The sequence below is a fragment of the Accipiter gentilis genome, chromosome 22 (genome assembly GCF_929443795.1).
Source record: "Accipiter gentilis chromosome 22, bAccGen1.1, whole genome shotgun sequence".
Lineage (NCBI taxonomy): Eukaryota > Metazoa > Chordata > Aves > Accipitriformes > Accipitridae > Astur > Astur gentilis.
In genome coordinates, this window is record NC_064901.1 from 7,806,723 (window position 1) to 7,828,354 (window position 21,632).

General features: G+C 36.0%; 1 protein-coding gene across 2 annotated transcripts in view; it reads right to left on the reverse strand.

Moving 5' to 3' along the window:
- NUBPL (NUBP iron-sulfur cluster assembly factor, mitochondrial) overlaps positions 1 to 21,632 on the reverse strand; it is an 86,522-nt gene that overhangs the window by 54,033 nt on the left and 10,857 nt on the right. For both annotated transcript variants that reach the window (XM_049825507.1, XM_049825506.1), the window contains exons 4-6: positions 14,481 to 14,571; positions 747 to 786; positions 566 to 656 (exon numbers count right to left, since the gene is read on the reverse strand). In XM_049825507.1, the coding sequence (XP_049681464.1) occupies positions 566 to 656; positions 747 to 786; positions 14,481 to 14,571 (222 nt within the window). The remainder of the gene's footprint in view (positions 1 to 565; positions 657 to 746; positions 787 to 14,480; positions 14,572 to 21,632) is intronic.

Sequence of the window (21,632 nt, forward strand, 5' to 3'; positions counted from 1 at the left end):
CAATAAGAGGGGAAAAAAAAAAATCTGTCAAGAAATAAAAAAATCCACCCTGCTTCCATATGCCAGGAAATTTATTAACTAACAATCTATCTGCATTACACAGATACGGTATCTAATGATTTTCATGTACCTGTCATATGTTAAATGCCATCCAAGAATTCTTAGTGCTGCTGAATTAACAAGCACATAACGGAATACAGCGGTCAATATGCATAGACAGCTATACTTTCAAATCCTTAGACAACTTCAAAATGCCTTTTGGTTTTTTTTTTTTAACAATGATATAAACAGAGAAAGGAATGAGAAGGAAGGCAAACTGGGGTGATTCACTCATCAAATGCATGGAACAACAGCTTTATTTGAAGGGGATAGGTAAATGCAAAAAGTGTCAACTTTCCCTCTTACCTGAAGTTAAGATTAAATTCTTAAGAATTTATGACCACAAAGATACAAAAATGCTCACCACTAATAAATGAAATAATCTCATGGACACTAACGTTATCACTTAAATGCGTTTTAAAATAACCAATTAGTTTGAAACACAAATACGTACCTACGTGCTTACCTGTCTCAACAATTTCTCAACAGCTGACATTACCATGAGCCCTCTCCACACAACAGGGGCAGTCTCTTCTATCAAGAAACCCATAGACATGCTGAAACAACAAAGCAAAAACTTAAGCTTTCCTGCACAATACCAAATACAGCTTTAAAGAAGCTTGATTTAAATTAAAACATATGCTCACCATGCGATTCCATAGTTCTTAAGGGGCCTCATTAGATTTTCTAAAACAGAAGGAAACAATGGGTTTTTTGAGGGCGGGGGGGTGGGGTGGGGAGTTGGCTTTAGATAATTTTTTTTTTTTTTTTTAAAGAAATAAGCTTACGCATTTTTTTTTCCTCTTAAGAGCAGTTTTCTCTCTCTGTTAAAAGCATTTGTCTATTTTTTCCTCCTCATACCTTCAATATACGTATACATTTATCTATTCTACCCAAGAACCTGGCCTCACTTTTTCTTAGGTTGTTACATTTTACTGATACCATTCATCTTCTGCCAGAATAACAATGCATTTGCCCATAATATAATGTCACTTTGTGCTCTTGAAACCGACCTTATCTATTTGTATGAAATCCCCATGCTGTGAGGCATAAATCCCCTATTGGACAGCCCTCTAACTTTGGAATACTTTGCTAAATGCTGAGTCACTGATATCAGAACAAAAACCAAAGTCCTACAACACAATGAGATTTTAATTTAATTTTTTTTTTAAACTATGCTATCACTAATCTCGTGAATCAGAGGATGGTTCCCATTAACACACCAGTGTTTTGGGGAATTCAAGTCTGCTTTGGAACCCCAGAGGAGAGGGACCAAATAAAGCCACCCCTAAACTACATGCTGTCAACAGGTCCAAGTAAGAAGTCCTGGATTTCTTCAGACTGGCAGGAGTCTGCAGGACTTCTAAAATTCCTGTAGGAGCAAAAGATGCTTATTTGAACATTGCAGGTAATGTCCTTGTGATGCTCCATCTATGCTTTCCAGTGTCAAGAAAAAAAAGCAGAGGGAGAAATATTGTAATTGTTCTGCTGGCAAAGGGGCAAGCAAGCAGAAAGTAAACAACAACAACAACAGAGTGCATTCAAAACAAAACCTTGCAAAAGCCAAAAACTCCACTTTATAGTCTCTGCCATCTAAATCCACACTTTATCTCAAAATGGCACACACACACACACAAAACAACAACAGGAATTTTATTTGGTCTAGCTGGTTTATTTTAATAGCAAGCACAGGCAGGAACCAGCAGAAAACAGAAAGACTACTTTAAGCAATAAAAAATATATTATAATATGTATTTTGACAGAAACTTTTGATGCACCCAAAGTAAATATATATAGATAATAAAATAAAAACAACATGAATATAATGCAGTGCATTCAAAGTTGAACTCCAAATTCAGACAAAATAACACCCAAGAGCACGCAAATTAAACAGTTAAATCTACAGATGAAAGCTTTCAAGCAATCAAGTAAGCCAGCATTCAAGCCATGTAATTTTGTAGAAATATGGCTGAAAATAAATTGGATGTTTTGGTTTACAAATCAAAAAGAACAAAATAGGAAGCTAAATAAATCACTTGCATGACTATTGTGTTCAGGAATGAGTATGGAACTACTACTGGAAAAGAGATGGCCTTGGACTGATGCAGTGCACCAGTGTAATGCAATTCTTCTCTCTTGTGCAGCTCTTTCCAGTGTTTAGCTAGGGCTTATTTTGGTGGCATTATACTGTCTAACAGCATTTCTAGGAATCACAGTCTTACTTCTCCCCCCTGCAGTAAGATAGTTTTGTTATGAAGAGGTTGATGACATCTGAGCTTCAGCCTAGAGCCATCTCTAGTCACTGCTTTGGTGTCCTTGTAAACAACATATGTACCACTACAAGTTATAATACTGTTAGAAGTCTTGAGAAAAATGACTACATATTTACCTATGAGAGGGTTTTAAAAAAAGAAACAGGAAAAAAAAAGTATCTGCAACAGCATGTATCACTGCAGATTCACAGTCTGCTTCATTTTTACCATGAAATAGTAACAATTTTAAGGAGAAAAAAAACAACAAAAGAAAACAAAAAGGTGAGGCCAATCCTTGACTGCTCAGCACATGAGGACCACGAACTGGAAGGTAAGAAGAATGGAAAAGATGCATGAGGAAGTTCACCAAAATACTATGCCACTTCTCAGTCCAATCCAAGTGCTCTACAGTATGTCGGTCAAATATCCAGAGGCTAACTTCTCAACATCCACTACCTGCATGGACAGTTTCTTCTGTATAGAGCCCAGGAAGACATACTAATCTTACAGAACTGATGCACCTTCAGAGATCTCCCTCTCCACCTCAGTGGGTAAAATAGAAAAGTTGCTGTGAGTACACATACGCTGACCTAGAGAGTAGCCAAAGGGGCCTCTCTGTTGTTAAAACATGTGCGCTGTTTATTTCTCAACAGTAGAGTTTCATTTTATGAAAACTGAATCTTATTTTCTTTGGTTAACAACAAGGACTATAAACTGCTCCGAGCAGCAAGATTTAATCAAATTTATACAATGCACAACAACAATTCACAACCTGCTGTATGTTCTGGCTATAATGTTCTGCATATTCTCAAAGCAATACAAAATACTGCAGAGCACCCCACTGTTTGCCTACTGCTAAAAAGCATTCTTAAGACTATCTCAAATCTAAAGTGCTTCAGTGGGCTCTGGTAATCACCCTTGTCTCATCAAAAGCAACAGGCATTCCTCCTCCTTCGCCCTGGGTCTCATGAAGATTTTATAAAACATAACATGTAAAGAAGATTTAGCTTAATGAGATCTCAGTAACATCTCTTAACTTCCATTGCTTTCAGAGTACAGTTAACACTTTCTTCTCTGTTATCAGATGCCTACCATACAACTCCAAAAATCCAAAACACAACAAAACAGATTTCTTAAAATCGCAACACACAGAAATACTATGCCACCTACACTAAGACATCAACAAAATATCCCTGCTTACAACTTCTCAGTAAGCTTGAGGACCCTAAATAAAAGGGTGCTGTGTTTTCTCTGAACATACAAAATCAGATCAATAAGATCAACTGAACACCAATAACGTGTCAGTCAAATGTCTTTTCTAGTAGAATACAAGTAAGGCGCTGGAAAAGGCAGGCACATGCAAATTCATGACAGCATTACAGCAGATTGCTGATTAAAAGAGTTCTAGGGCTGGTCTGAAGGCTGGATTGCTACTCACACGGGGAGGAACGATGTTGAAGTCATTAGTATGGATCTTCTGCATTTTGTAATTTTTTTATTTTTTTTTTTTTTACTTTTTCCCCTCCAGAAAAATCAAGCCTTGCAGACTGTCCTGGCAAGGTGAGTTACTCCATTCTCTTTCTCTAGAAAGCCTAACAGCCCATTCAATGGTGGCCATAGGTTAGTGCAGCACAGAAAGTATGTAGAGAGCTATGTATAGGGTTCTGGCTGGGAAAGGGTTCAATTTCTTCATAGTAGCTTGCATGGTGCTATGTTTTGTATTTGTGGTGAACGCAGTGACAATAACACAGGGATGTTTTCGTTGTTGCTGAGCAGTGCTTACCGGTAGCCAAGGGCTTTTCTGCTCCTCACCCCACCCCACCAGCGAGCAGGCTGGGGGTGCACAAGGAGTTGGGGGGGGACACAGCCGGGACAGCTGACCCCGGCTGACCCAAGGGGTATTCCAGACCATGTGACATCATGCTCAAGCAAGGAGGAAGAAGAAGGGAGCAGGGGGATGTTCGGAGTGACGGCGTTTGTCTTCCCAAGTGACCGTTACGCGTGACGGAGCCCTGCTTTCCTGGAGATGGCTCAACACCTGCCTGCCCACGGGAAGTGGTGAATGGATTCCGTGTTTGGCTTTGCTTGCATGTGCGGCTTTTGCTTTACCTAATTAAACTGTCTTTATCTCAACCCATGAGGGTTTTGCACTTTTACACTTCTGATTCCCTCCCCATTTCATAGGGGGGGAGTGAGTGAGCAGCTGTGTGGTGCTCAGTTGCCCATTGGGGTTAAGCCACAAAGAGACAATTTCAGTTCTTGGGTTAGTTTTCAGAAGAGGTCTGCTGACTGATACATTATAGCAAGCAAAGGCTTACATTTAGTCTTATCTCATCAAGTAAGTAAAGATCATTATTCCAGGAGATTGTGATGTTACACTACACCACCTTAGGAGGCATCATGCTGTTTAAGAAAAGCAAAGGTAGCTTGTAATTTTTAAATATGAGTATAGTAGATTTGCTAGGGTGTTGCATAATCCCTTTTCAGCTCACTGACTGAGTGAGCACTAATGCAGAGGAGTTGCTCAGAGTTTTCAAGTTTCTCAGATAAGGGGTATGCTGGGGTTTTTTACCATTTCAAAGGCAAAAAAAATACCCAAACATGAGATGAGAACACTAGAAGCTCAGATTTTTCTCCTTGTTAAAGATTTCCTATTGTACTCAGCTATTTTTGGAACTTGTCAATATAATGGAAGATCAGAGATTTCCTAGAATTACAACTAATTATTTTAATGTTTGTCTTCAATAAATCTTAATAGTGGAAGTCACCTGTCTGTCCTAACTGGACTTTGGTGATCAAGCAGGAAAGTGGCAATGTTAAGTTGTTCTAAGATGGGACATCAATAGCTAAATCTATCAAAAAGTAGAACAATTGTATGATTTTCCAGTTAAAAACATCCTACTGACCTTCGCATGCAGATTTCCAAGTGTTTCCAAAGACACTACCAATGCAGAAGTGTTTGCCAGCACAGATGCCACTGCAAGCTCTGGGCTATGCTCTGAATGTGTCTGTTTCCCGATTCTTAATTTTTATATGAGCCCCATTTCCATGACACCCATGCACCCAAAATGAACATTTTTACCTAACAACATGCTTCTGAGGTGGGGAAGTATTATCTCATGTTACAGATGAGGAAATCAAGACCTGGACTGTGAAACTTGCTCTATATTATTCAAGAATCCTGTGGATTTGAAGACCTATGCTGTGTTCCCCCAAGGTTTGATGCTCTAACAGAGCCTTGGCTCCACTTACAGCATCTCCAAAGTTGGAAAGCATGTAATGCACAACTGATAAACAGCTAGGAGATCTAAACAGTTTAGGTGCATTGATGAAGTTACATATTTTCCCTTAAAATTCCCAAATATGTCTGAAAGAATTAAAATTTTAAAAAGCAAACTGAGGCACAGTGTACAACAGAAAAAGCTGTAGAAAGTTACACTACATGTTGTCTGTAAAACCTCGGTCTCTGAATAACATTTTACCATCTCACATTTAAGCATTAAAGCAGCAGCTTTAAAAGTGTGTTTCTGAATAGCACATAAGTTTAAGTATTCCTTCACCTTTCATAGTGTGCTATTTAAATAAAACCCATACTGTAATTCCCCTGCATACATTTATCAAAATTTGAGCAAGTTGATACTTCTTCATAGTTTATACAAAAGCTAAAGTTTCTGCTTCTGTTTGCACAGCTCATCATTGGCAGAGGTTTTCATGACAAATTGCTATTTTCCACCTCCTCACATCTCAGTGGCATCTCACTGACTGAAACACAGATGTATAGCACAACAAAACAGTCACCATGCTAGTCAGAGAGACAGTGCAGAATAGTCTGTGGATTCCAGCACGTTAAACAAGATTATCTGAGACAAACTCAATTAATGTGCCATACATACAGGCAACCTGAAACAGATTTGCAGCATGGTCACTTGTAAAATCTCAAAAATTTTTGCGTCATCTGGTTTTTAATTGTGTAGAATTTCATGCTGCAAGAGACTACAGAACACTCTATCACAATGCAAGTCGGGACTCCAACTTATACAGCACCTTCTGTTAATCACAGTAAACAGTAATTCTCATTGGCTGTCACTATGTAAGAGTGTAAGGAACTTACTTGCTCTTTATTTTGGAAGTCACCTCCCAAGTTCAATGTTCTGTAATGGGGGGATCCAGGAGAGGTCCGGGAAGGAGGGAAGGAGACATAGGACAGGAAGAATAGCAAAAAGGTTGGGTTTTACTTGTATAAATATAGATGTCTCCTGCCACTCTGGATGCCTTAGGGTGCTGAGACTTGTACAGGGTTAGCAGATTTAACAGAGGACATAGGGGAGAGCCACACCTTCTGAAGGGGCTGCTAGATGCAGGCACCATACTCCAGCGTGTTTAAAGCAGTACTAGTTTCCTAAGCAAAGGCAAGTGAGTTCCACTGACAGGGCAGCAAAGGGAAAAGAAATGCAGTAGAGGGGAGAGGGACAAATAGCAACAGGGCCCCAGGATATCCCACAATAAAACACAGAGATACCAACCTACGTCAGAGGAAAGGATGCTGTCACCAAAAGGAGGTTTGTCAGTCACAAATTTTAAATCATTGTTTTAACTGCTTACGCCAGAAGCCCAGAATATTCTATGGCAAGTGACAGACTAATTGAAACTTCAAGCTTGATTTCACACCCTGTTATAAGTTTATTTGCAGGATTGCCCCAGAAATACTGCAATTCGTATTTTAAGCTTGAAGAGCTCCACACAAGGAAGGCTGTGATTTTCCATTACACCCTGCACTAACAATGTTATCTAACCATGAACACATCACAAATAACTTAAACCACAGCAAACTAGCAATGAGACTCAAAGAGCATTATTCAGTGCTCACAGTTCAACTTTAAGAAACAAATGCATAACGAAATGCAGCTTTTCCCCAAAAGATTTGCTTCTCATATTCAGTCAGTCTACCAATCCCGTTACCTGATTAGGTTTTCCACTTTTTTTTCCTCCTGATAGACTGCAGAGGAAACAAAGCTCTGTAAAAGCTTTTTCATTAATGGAACTGTTTTGCAGATATGACTTCATCAGTCCTACCTAAAAGCAAAAGAACTAATTGCTTGCTGGAAGACTATACTTCAAAAGCAAGTCCAGCACAAGTGAACAGCACAGTGACCTCGTCATATCTTTGTCACATTTTAAAGCATTGCTGACTTGTTAGGTTTAGAATAGTAACACAGGACTAGTTTTAAGTATCTTGCCATTACCTTCCATCACAAACGTCTTCCTTACAATCATTAAAATAACCTGCATTTTGAAAAGCCCTCAGACCCCCATGGAACCAAAAAAACTTTATTTATAGTGGATCAAAAGCTTTATTAGACTAATTTGGGTGGGAATGAAATAGACCAATACAACATCCAGTTCAAGGCTTCTGTCCTGACACGCAAAACCTCTGGCAAGGCTCATGTTATCTGAAGCACTGACTTGGTTCTATGAGAGGGGGACTGCCCAGGTCAGTCACATAACAACTGACAGACAACAGTAAAGCAGAGCAGGGAGAAACAGGAACCTGAGGAGCAGACATTCCCTATGCATTACCTTCAATTCAAGATCTAACTTAAAAAAACATTCCAGTTAACTAAGGATTTTCATTGCTTTCAAAGCAAAACTATGGAACTCAATACATTTGAGTCAATTCAGCCTTGTTAGGTTCAATATTGTAATCAAGACCCAAAAAAGAGATGTAGGTGAAAAAACATGGAAGAAAACACTGTTCAAAGGATTATGTGTAATTTCAAAAAAAAAAAAAAAAAAAGAGCACCTGGACACTGATGACACAGATGAACTACAGTCAACTTGTTGATTGTCCACTCAAAGTGTTTCTGTGTATATTAAATACTCCCTTTTGCATTTCACATGAATCCCATCATACATCCCTCTGTGATTTTATTGTAACTTCATAACTTGTAAAATGAAGTTCTATATACTTTACAAGATTGTGACCATCAACTAAAGCAAAGGAAAGAGATGCTAGCTTTCAAACTCTTACTGTCACTTTAAACCTCTGGTCACTACAGGGAAAGGATTAAAATATATTTTTTCTATTTTAGATGTATTCCACTTCATTTCTTTATTCTGAAAAGCCACTCCATTATACTGTAGAGAAGGGGAAGGAAAAAGTAAAAATACAGCAAGAAACCCACAGAGAAAAACACACGAAAATTAAATTGAAAGGTAAAAATATTGACAAAATTCAGAATTGTTTACAATTCCTTAATTTTACTTCTAGCAGAGAAGAGGGATGGAAACATTTATTCCTCTGAAATAAGCAAAAAGGTAAATGTGTTCAGTGGACAAACAAAAAGATGAATAATTTCTTTTGTTTATGTATGTACAATGAAATATGTAACTATCATGTTACTATAATAAAACCATTTTGCAATTTAATTCCAATTTGTATAAAAGTTGAACCAGACAAACCACTTTTATCTCTAAGAGTAAACTTTATAATATAATGAATATTTGCTAGCCATAATCCATAGCAAAACATTTATAATTACAGCACTGCAGGATTAGCATGAAGAGTAATACACTTCCGCTGTAAAGTACTTGAAATGTATTTTTTCAGGCTACAGTGTTTCAGTAATTTATATTGCAATTGCATTTAGTAAAATTTGATTTGCCACTTATCCAAAAAAGATTGCTCTCAGTAAGAGGCTTTAATTACTACATTACATTTCTCATTTTATACTTTTTTGCCTTACTTTTTTGGTAATTTTAAGTATGAATTTATGTATAACAAAGAATAAAATTTTAATAAATTAACCATCTGGAAGTTTTTTATTTTTTAAACAGCAGCTAACAACTGCATGGCTATAAATAATTCCTCGCAGAGTTGGGTATCTTCCACCTCCTTTCCCTTCCAAGTAAAGGTCATCAATTTTTTCCACAGGTGAACTCAACAATAGCTGAATTAATCCAGTTTGAGGTTAATTGTTACAGGCTTGAGGGCAATAGTCAATGTCCAGAAAAAAAAATATGTAACACTTGAGTATTCTTCTCATTTTCAACTACCTCATCACATATGAAAGAGCCTCCAAAATATAAACCACTAGTGACAAAATAATAATTGAGAATGTTGTAACATGCAAGGTATATGGGACTACTCTACCTCAGCCATCCAAATAAACTGGGATAAGACATCATAAAAAGTGAAACACAGGGTTTCAGTTCAGACTTCTTTCAAAACAGAATTGTAAAGCGTATCATCAGACTATGCACAATCTCAGAATCACTTGTTCACAAGTCAAGAGGTAATGGCAGTAGCCAATACGACTTTTTTGAAAGAATCAAATTTATTTTTTATTTAAATTAATCGTGATGCAGTTCCACTGGTAAAGCGTGATAAAGACAACTTTGAGAAAACAAGCTGTATCTTTAAAACTAAACTCTTATGTAAGATCAAGAAACTTCTTCATGGTTACCTCAATAACTACTCTACCTATGTAACATTTTCTCTATTTAACTAGTTTACTCCAAATTTTCTATTTATAACCTTCAAGTGGATGCACCATAATCCCTCGATATGGCTACTTCTAGAAGACATCTTTAAGCAGTCACAACAGATTCTATTTTAAATTATCACTTTCTGTTACAAAATTCTGCTATCACAGTCTAAAGAATAATAGACATGTAAGTGTGTCCCAGTAAAAAAGTGCAAGTGTCCATTTCTGACTTTAGAATTTTATCAGTAATTTAATTTCCATAGCTCCTGCAATATTATTAGACTCAATGGGGCCAGCCACAACTACTGCTAGCATTCTCTCAGAAATTACTTTTTATTTCAGATTTTGGTGCCAGATACCCACTAGTGATCTTCTGAATTTACTATTTTATTAAGAAATAAAAAAGACACTGAGGATATCATAAAATGGCAACAAAGATTTGAAATATTAAGAGAGCACTCAACTGTCAAAGAAAAAAAGCCCACCAAAAACTTCACAATCATTTAAATTAAGTGAAGAAAAGTTATCTTTATCTGGTAAAATGGTAGTATCTTTTTAGTTATATATTGATGAAAATATATATGATTATATATATATTATATAATAGCTTTTACTTTCCACCAACTAGTTTCAATGGTAGAATTTAAAAAAAAAAAGAAAACAATGAAATTATGCAGTTCACTAAGCCAGAAAATGGCTTTTATAGTAAATTATTTGGGGAAATAATAGAAGTAATTCTTTTGTTAACTTGTGTTATAAGTGTTGCCCTGTGTATATATTGTAGTTGATGTTAATATTTATTCCATAGTTAGATAATCCTCCATTAACTAATTAAATTCAGGTTTGAACTTATTAAACAATATTTCCCTGACCATTTAAAGTATTTTGAATGACACCCCATTAAATGTTAGCAGACTTTCCAATGTACTACAGTTTGCAAAATTAAATTAATAGAGTATCTTCCATTTATACAGACTCTCTCCTCACTAAGAACTCCTAATTAATTTTGAAAACTTAAATTATAGCATAACTATAATAATTTCTATTCAGAATTAATAATTGCTGCACAGATTTATTCTGTATGGTACCAGGCATCCCTAATCCCTTTTCAACTGCTACGTGCGAGAAAAGAAAGAGAAATCAAAGAGTGCAAGAGTGCTCAGAACCTCCTAGGATGATTCTACAGATTCATTTTCAAATCCAGGCCTCACACTGAAGACTTTAAACATAGTTTTTTATTGTTATGCTATTAAAAAATGTTTTTAATTGACTTATTGTTATGTATTGCTTGTTAATGCACATCTCTAACACAGAACTGCCTCGGTTTGCTCAATTACTGTACAAAACAATATTTGTTCAGAGTTTATGTTTTACTCTTGAAAATGTAGCAAGAAATCAAAAAATAACACTAAACCTCATTATACCAAAATACAAGCGTCACACATATTTTTACTTCTATACCTGTATATATAAACCTATATATCCACACCACATACATACACCTTTGATGGACCGCTTCCTTGCAAGCTTATCTTATCTGTCACTCATTAAAGGAATCCTTCAAGTTCACAACTAAAGCTTCCTTGGCCTTCCAAATTCCTATTTTCACAATGAAATCATCTTAATATCAGCTACTTTGCCAACAGTTTCATTGTTGTTACTCTACAGCTTCATCAACTCGAGTTAAAAGTGCACAGAGAAGTGAACAGAATTCCTGAATACAAATTCTATCCTGTTATCATTCATACTGAATTACTACACGAGTTTCTCAGCAGACTTGTGTAATGTGCCAAGCTTTTGAAATACACAAATCTATTTTCTGTCAGTTAAAAAATAAGGTATCTTCTTAAATCCTAATAATATTTGCTTGTACATTCCACACAAGTAGAAAGAATACATTTTAGAGATCAAAATGTAGTGCTTACAAGTCAACAGCAGCCATTTCAATTGAGGAAAATCCTCCAATTTCTATTACATTGAATTCCATATTTTTAACAACACTCAAAACGTGTTAAGACAAAAACTTACAGTGAATTCTCAGCTGTATACCCAAAATACCTACAGTCACTGAAACTTATATACAAACAAAATTGAGCTGCCCCAATATCTGACTGAATACAATCCTAAGTTCCTGCATTCCTTGCAAGCTAATTTTTATGACTATATGAAATAGACTGGACAACTTGCTTCTTATTTGTGGCTCATGAATGACATGGATTTAAATTTGGTATGAATTGATAAAATACACAGCAAAATGTATAAGAAGTTCGAAGTTATCTAATCAATTTTTCAGACAGTGAGAAAAAAGAAAAAAGGAGAATCAAATTTTTACCCAATCTCCTTTGGAAAGGAAAAAGTCAACATCACACAAAAAGGAAAAGAGAAGAGATATGAAGAACACCACAACATAGTCCCTTTTGTGTTCATATTGCATAATGAACTTCAAATGCAAAATTCATAGCAAAAAAACTGTTATGGGAAAACACAGCCTGTATGACATACACCCTCAACAGGGTCCAAAATACAAGAGATGTGAGAATACTTCAATCTGTATCAGGAAGTCAAACTCTACTGATGATACATGAAAGGGTTCAGTTATTTATTTATTACATAACAGAATTATCCTTTGACTTCAAAAAATAAAACAGAAGGGCAATAAATAAAACCAAGTACTCACTTTCTCTCTTAGAAATTAATCTAAATAAAGTCTGTATTTGTAAGCTATGTACTTAAATGTCGAGAGTACTCGACAGTTGCCTGTATAAGCACATGCAGTGCATCCATATATGAAAATACATTACTTTATCCAGAGTAGAGGGTATAAGCATAAGGAGACAGAATTTTAATTATATAAGAAATCCTAAGTTTGCCACTTAGAAATTTTTCAGAGGCTCAACAGCCACCCCTTAAAGGTATTGGCGCTGTTTCATTCTGCATGCTTTAAACCAAGTGAGAACATACAGAACAACCACCACCACAACACCCACACAAGTGCACAAATTAATTTCAGTTACAAATGGACATTCTACAACTACAGCACAGTAGATGTAGAGGGATGGAACACGTCTCCTCTGAGGAAAGGCTGAGAGAGTTTGGTTTGTTCAGCCTGGAGAAGAGAAGGCGCCGGGGAGACCTTATTGGGGCCTTTCGGTACTTAAAGGGGGCTTATAAGAAAGATGGGTACAGACTTTTTAGCAGGGCCTGTTGCGATAGGACAAGGAGTAATGGTTTTAAACTGGAAGAGGGTCGATTCAGGCTAGATATAAGGAAGAAATCTTTTACACTGAGGGTGGTGAAACACTGGAACAGGTTGCCCAGAGAGGTGGCAGATGCCCCATCCCTGGAAACATTCAAGATCAGGTTGGACGGGGCTCTGAGCAACCTGGTCTAGTTGAAGATGCCCCTGCTCATTGCAGGTGACCTTTTTTTTGTATATTTATGCATGGGCTAGGTGACCTTTAGGGGTCCCTTCCAACCCAAACTATTCTATGATTCTATGATAAATAAAATCATGGCATGAAAGGAAGCGGAAGGAATATTTAAATTCCATTTTACCCAGCAATTACTGCCCACAAACGTTAATGGGTATTTACAGTTGATTATTTCACTCAAGCCCTTTTATGTCGTATTTGAACTGGTACATGCTCTTGATCCCTCCCTGTCAACAAGTATTGCCAGCTTGTACTTTCTTCAGTAGGATCCTAGTACTTCTCAATGTGTAGGCCAAGTGTTGCAGTGTGAGACTGGTTTTGTCTGTGATTACATGCTTTCAGCTTGTATAGTTATATGCACTTTATCACAGGACAGGCAAAACAAACCATTAAACAAATCCTATCACCTCAGTGTCCCTACCACCCCCAAAAAAGCACACTCGCTTACACTCAAGCATCCCATGAACAGGGAGGGTATCAGGATAAAGCCATTCTTCAGTTTCACACTTGGTTGGCCCGAGTGGAAGTTAAATTTCTGAAAGGTAAACAGACTTGATGCAACCTTTCTACCTTAGGTCTTCCTTATTTCTCTCCAAACTCTCCTACCTGAATTTGCTTTCCCCCACACCAGAATCCTTCCTACCAAAAGGAAAATTAGTAGTTTTCTCTACTGTCTTTACCTTCTAGTAGTAAAGTCACCACCACTGCATTCCTAAACACACAACTTCAAATAAAAATTAATCAAGTGGCCTGGCATGTTTGACTGAAGAAAGAGAGATCAAACACAATCAATTCAATGACATCTTATACAAGCTACTGTAATGACCCTTCTTTTTTTTTTTCCTAGACTAGTGTTTTTTTGTTTTTTAATTTGGAGGTCTTCTGTAGTGGGATCCTGTATGGCAAGTTTAAAACTACTGACAATAACCTTCCTTTCCTAGCTACCCTTTCCAGTGCCTCCAGTAATAATCCATGAAACTCCCACAGTCTGTGGACCAACATAGAAAGAAAGAAGACCCTGAATATGCTCCTAGTTGTACAAGCTAGCTTTGAAAGCAACCTCATTATTAAAAACAAAAAGTTTAAAAAAATATATATATACTAAGTCTTCATCCTCTGTTTGTATCCCTTCTGTGCCATACCACAAAGCACCAATGAGTGGTCCATGCTCATCCCTGTACAAAGATGACAGAAAAAAAATCACTTCCACTTACTTGTTGTTAATTCTGGGTTTCCTTTTAAGTTCATCATCTTTGGAATTGAAGGTCCATATATGTCTGCATCAAGTAAACCAACTTCTTTTGTCTGTGTAAGGAATCAAAAAAAAAAGTGTTTGTCAAAATGTCTGTCTTCCTTTATGAATTATTAGTTGAGCAAAATTTCAAAACTGCCTATAGAAATAAAAACATGGTCTTGATTTTAGACATGTTATCAGTGTCCTTTTCCTTGCTCTATAAATTGCAATTGAAGCATGAAATATAACAATGTCTCTATAAGTTGAGCCAGATGTCTTCACAAAAATCTTGATTTTCAACACAGAATCCTCACTTGCACATTTTCTTACGTATAATGTAGACCACAGACTTTATATTAACAAAAATTATAAGCAATGTTCTCTCTACTCCATGTACATTTATGCAGAAATAATATTTTAACTTTTTTTTAAAGGTATCAAATTTTATTGTTAGAAAAAACAAGCAATGTTTGTACATCTATTCAAAATAATGCTGTTTAAATTATACTAGCAACTACAAGGAATGTGAAAAACATAAAAAACATATTTTTATCTTTCATTTAAGTGGCCAGAATAAACTTTTTCAGACATTTTGATAATACTGAAATGCAAGTCTCTGAAGCCAATTAAGCAGGCATAACATTTTAATCAAATGCATTTACACAAAAGAAAGCTAAAAAATGGGTTTATTCAACTACACATGGTACATTAGGCAATAAACTTTAAATAAAAATTATTTCAACTACGTAGTCTAGACTTATAAGATTCATTTCTATATGCTTTTTATAGACATACATACACATTTTGTAGAAATAAAACTATTTTTCCTACAGATGGTAAGACACACTACTAATTACCAAGTTCTGCAAACTAAGTAATAAAGAGCAAGCCCTTTAAAGTGCTAAATGTTGAGCTTCTCTAATATAAAAAGCTAACTGTAGTCAACATTTTGCAAAATTGCAAGCAAGTATGTTCAAGGGCTTGTTTGAAGGGTTAAGGCAGCAATGGGAGCTTTTCCAACAATGCCAAATCAGACTTTCACTGTTTGTGTTTCAAAATCTGTGCTTCATTGTTTGGATGATGCTTTTGTAATTTGATATCAAATATTAAGCCATTTTGTTATCACAGTTTTGATGGGAAAGATGGAGAGAAAGATAAAGGCTCAGTGATAGCTATCAAGTTTCTGGTTAGAAGAAGAGCGTAACAAGGCTTTTAATGCAAGTATACAGCATCTCTACCCTTGGAAAAGATTTCTAAACAAGAAGTATATTCTGTGGCATCACAATCTGTTTGTTTGTTTTAAAACAGAAATGCACCTGGATTAAAAACCTAGGTATTCAGGCCACTACTTCTAAATAAAACTGAATTTCAATTAAGATAAAGAAAGTAACAGAAGCTTAGACACCTGAGAAGCAAGACTGACCCTTTTCATAACATACATAATAATTTGAGTTTGGGGTTTGTTTTTCTGTGGGGGTTCCCTTCTTTTTTTAATTCTTCTCTTTAAGCTGTTGATATTGAACCCTGCAGATACCCTTAACAGCTGAACAATTTAAAGTGTTAAATTTACCTAATATAAGCCAAACGCATCTTAAATTTTACAACTGAGAAGTAAAAAATGCATTACCATACATGATCTACTATGTACTTTGAAAAATAAGTTTTTACTACAAAAAACAACCAAATTTGGCTTCAGTCATTCAATGTACTTTTTTATTAAACAGAGCAAAGCATATGTAATTACATGGATTATTTAATATAGATTTTTTTAAAACATTTCTTTCTTTCTAACATCTTGTGAAAGCTATTACAAAAAAGTTCAGGAGTTACTCTGACAAATTATTCTACTTCTTGCCTACTATATGAAAGCTGTAATTTCAAAAAGATTGAAAAGACCCACTTTTATGTTAGATTTCAAAGACATCAACAACAGTATTAGAGCTTCTTTGTTCTTGTACAAAATGCATATTTTAACAGATTAGAAAGATTCATGACTCCGTCCCTTTATCTGTGTCAGCAGCTAATCGAACCCATCAAAACATCATCTAAGGGCTGTGCCACCTAATTCCTTCTCCAATGAAAGTAAATATTTGCAGAAAAACCTACATAGTGTTTTAAACCTGACTGACATCCTTTCCCTCAACTTTTTGAGGGTTTTTGCCCCAACAAGGATTGTGACTATCCACTGACTAACTACAATAATCTTACAACTCAGTTTCTTTTTCAGCCTAAAGGGACTGAAGATTTAGGATGATCTAAATTAAGTAGATTGACTTCATGACCTCCTGGGCATAGTCAGATCTTCACCACAGGCCACTTATTCCTAGGAGTCAGCAGGAACGTATCTACAAGTGTACTAAATTTCCTCAAATGAAGAATAAATACATGCACACTGGAGAAAAATATCCCTCTATTACCTCAAAGGACTTTGCAAATTCAGCTGCTACTCCAAATTACAAAATTTTCTTTGTTTCAAGCTAATACAATAAACCTGACAGTTTCTCAAAAAACCTCCCTAAAAACTAAGAAAGATGCCTGCTTCCAAGATGCACTGCTTTTGTTGGTGGATATGGCTCAATAAAACTGTTGTCTTCAAACAGAAAAATAGTTAACAGATTCTCCAGTTTCTACAACTCATGTTAATGAAAGCAAAAGTGCTCCTGTAAGCGTGGTGCTTTCTACAGGATTATAGGAGAAAGGTCTTTTGGAAAATCTTTAAATAACTGGCAGAACCTCACTGAAGATAGCCTAAGGTAGGTTTTTTTCTTCATCAAGCAATTCAATATGTTGGGTAAAAAGAGTTCATACTGCCTAAAAGTAGCAGCTTATAAAGCATTGGCCCAGTAAAATAAGGTTTTGACTTTTGTTTCTCCCAACTATCCCTGCATTTGCAGTATGTAAGCATCCCTAGAATACTAATAATAATCCTTTACTCAAGGTTTAATTATCTTGGAAAAGCATTATGGCAGCTACCAAGGGATCTTTTAAGACAGGCACAGCACAGTCCAGATCATCTCTTCCTGCATTTACAATGTTTTAAATCCCCAAGAGATGAAATAATTTGCACACACCTGGATGCTACCACATGAAACTGTTAATCAGTATTACCAGCACCAGATACTTCTCATGCCAAGTGAAGTTTAATCCAGATGCATGAGTTACAATAATTTAAAAAAATTAAATTTTAATAAATTGTGGGTTTACCCATATAATCCACACCTCATAAATCAGCACAGGGGATTACAAGGAGGACCAAGAAGGCAACTTTAAAAAAAAAAGGGGGGGGGGGGCAGGGGGAGGAGGGAAGGAAACTCCAGGATTCCTCTAATGTCCTCTGACATTATTTTCATATGCATATACATCTCATGTCGATGCTGAATCATTTTTTTTCTTAAATAATACTAGCATTACACAGACAGAAACGCAGCACTCAAAGCACATCCAAGCATGTCAAAGTCCCCCTGGTTCTAAGTGTTTTCAGAGCACAGCACGCACCACAGCTACAGCCACTCTTGGCACACTGCAGGAAAAGGATTCAGGTAATACAGCTCCATCATCTTCTTAGGGCTGCATTTTCTCCTTATAAAAATATTTCTATTCTGTGCTATTAAACAAACAGGATTCCATCTCTCCAGCTGGCATAGCAATAACCAAGTTCAAAACAGCTGTTCTCAAGTTAACATTTGTCCTTTTCCTTCCACCTGCCCAGCTGTGGAAGAAAGTTTGAATCAATATTCAAGTTTACTACACTTGTAAAGTATTTTCTAGAGACCTGTATTTTTTTTGTTGCTTTACTGCAAGTTCTGAACAGCTTAAACTCTGAAGATATAACTGACAATATAACCATTCCTATATGATTGAATCATGTACTTCCACGTCACTGGAAGCTACTTTGAAAAAAATATACTAAACTAACACATGCAGAATTATCAACCTCTTCATACAGAGTAAGATCCTTACCAATATTCCATTGGGCAGAGAGAACACAAAAGTAGAAATCTATATATTGTCAGCACATGAAAACACAGAAGTGCTCTCTTGGTGTATTCAGCAAAAAGTATACTTAAACATTCACAGATGTTCAAATTTACCTTCTTACCAATGCTTTTAAGGTTTCCCCTCTCTCTAGCTAAATGCTCTCTAGCATAGGCTAACTACTGCTAGGATTTGCTCTTGCTGCAGTACTGGTGCCAGCTGTCATGGTCTCATCCGATCATTGCTGAGCTCAAGACCACAAGAAAAAAAAATTTTACAGGATAAAGGACTGTGGTAAAGAACTATAACTCCTCTTCACCATCTGCATTTACATCACTGACTACATAGTCCTTTTTACTTTACTACCATTAATCTTCTCAACAAAATATTAATTTGCCCAATTAGACCTCTCTAAAGATTTCTGACAATTATTCAGCATAAGGTACATCCATATAATCATTGCATCTCTTACCCCAGTACAAATAGAGTAGTTTTCACTCCAGTTTAGAAACTTCTCTCATCTACACTAAGAAATGAAAACAAGTTTTCACAGTGACCAGGTATAGATTCTGTATTTACAAGAAAACCAAATGCTACATCAATAGATAAAGAAGATAATTCTTGCATATAGCCTTGAAAGATGAGAATTCTACAGCCTCACTTTGTGCAGTGTACAAATTACAGGCAAAGACAACCTCACCAAAAAGATCCTTTCCTTTAATTTCTCTGGCAAGATTCTCAATGCAATTAAAGTTCAGTTTAGCCTTTTACCTTGGCCACTGCCTTGTGAGCAATAGAGATTTGCAAGATAGCTGTATTCTGAATTAATGATTTTCAAGTTTTAAACTTAGTTGTAATAAATCCTTTTGGGGGGGGAAAATTAAAATAAAGTTGCTGAAGGCCATATTAGACACAGTCCCTCTTTATACCGGCAGAGAGAGGTCTTGCAAAATAAAAAAAACAGTAAATTTTGCTTCCTTTGCTTTTCCTTACACAAATTCAAAATTATTCAATTGCTATTATGTTTGTTCTCTTAGGCAGGTGAGTTTTACTATACATGGTTCCTTGTACAGTTGATATAGGTCCATGCTAATGACAAAACTATCCATATCTTTCCTCATCCTGTTAAATATTTTAGCAAATGCTTCAGAGTTGTTTAGTCTCTCCAATACACTTTCTTTATGTAGGTTCCCTTTTTTGTCTTTCAGGTAATATGAAATCAATTACATTTTCAAGTAACAGATTTTTTAACCAAATGCAACCAGTTTCGTTCATACACCACAGAGGACCCCTGCACACACAATTCTGTGTTCAGTGGACAATCTAGTGATATTCACTGATTTCTTCCAAGTTGCCAAATGCTTTATTGAGGAACAAGCCTGATAAAAGACTTGATGCCAACAGAGAGAAAGAAGGAGAAAAAAAAAAAAAGAAAAAGAAAAAAATCAGCTCACAAAAAGCTGCTATAAATAGTTGTTAATCAACATAGCCTACATTACCACTAAACATCCAGAGACTCTTTGACAGCATTAATTTCATTTTTGCTCATCTTTTCTGAGACTTTATTTCATACTTGGTAAGACATATGTATCCCCACTGGCCATTAGCGGATGATACTTTACTTTGAAGTTAACTCTGCAGACCACCGGAATTCCCTGGTGTTCAGCCTGGGAGGGATGGAGGCACAGGTTAATGAGCTGTTGTTGTTCAATATGGTGAAGGATTCCCTACATGAGAAGCACTCCCAATATTCAGCAGCTGCAGCCCATTCCGAAAACAGAAATTCCAGCTTTGCTAAGTGAAGATGCCAGTTATTTTTAAAGCTGGTGCTCTTAATCTACCACCAGGACTCTCAATTTACCCTTTTAATGTCATTATAGACTTAGAGCTAATCCCAAACTGCAAGCAGCAACACATAGAACAAAAGAGAACTTAAAATCAGGATAGGCTCTGGATTCCTCATTTGACATACTGACACACTGAATAGCCATCTTTTAATCCCTAATTCTCTAACTCTTTCAGCTGCACGCTATTTAAGTGCCTAGCTGTAAATTGGATTAAAGCCAAAAAAGTACCACTGCAGTCTTCTCACTCTCTACCCTAGAAATGCAGACTTTTTAAACACTCACTCTTCTACTGGTTTAAAAGCCCTTTTCCTTCATATGAAGATCTTCTAATTTTCAGTCAGCTACAGAACTTTTCTGGCAATTTTTTCCACAACAGTCTGCAGTAGCTCCTAGTCAGATTTCTAAATAATCAGATACCAGTAATTCAACCTTGTTTGTCCTTCTTCAACATTATGTATCCTATTGAAAAAAAAAAAAAAAAAAAAAAAAAAAAATCAATACACCACCATTTTAAAAATAAATTACCAAAATCCAAAACAGAATCCCAAACATTACTACATCTCTACAAGATGTCTCACTCCTTTCACAGTATGCCAAATTATTATAAACCTGCTCCACCTTTCACATAAGTCTCTCTGACATCTGCACTAGGCTTTCAATGACTTGAAGACTAAGGATGAAGGTAATTAACTCTACATGCAATATTTAAAAAAAAAAAGTAAATATTTTCAATTTCCTCAAATTAAGCATATAGTCATTTGATTAAAATAAAACATTTTACATGGCCTATGTTTAAAAATATTTTTAATTTCACTCATTTTTTACTTGAAAAACAGTGACATTTTTAAAGCTTTATTCTCTCATTTTCTCAGCTGATGTAGAAGCTGAGCTGTCACTGCAACATAACCCGAATCAATCCTAACTGGCATCTCCAGCTTTATTGACACTTTTCAGCATTAAGAAACAAGCATGAACAGAACACCTTATCTATAGCAATTAAAATCTTCTGATTCTCTAAGCAACAAAGGCAAAGATGCATAGAAATCAAACCCTAATAATTAGGAAAGCTGCATAGGAGGGGGACAAAACAGGTCAAAACTTTCCTTCGCACTATAATTATTCAGTGAAGGAGCCCATTACCGTCTAAATTCTTCTGGATTTGTTTGTTCCCCCCACGTGGAATTCACTCCTTACCAGAAAGAAATGTATATACATTGTGAAGTCATCTATTAATGCAGCAGTCAAATATTATCCTGCAGACAAATAGCTTAATTACAGGAGCCAAATATTTGGGGGAGAAAAAAAAAAAA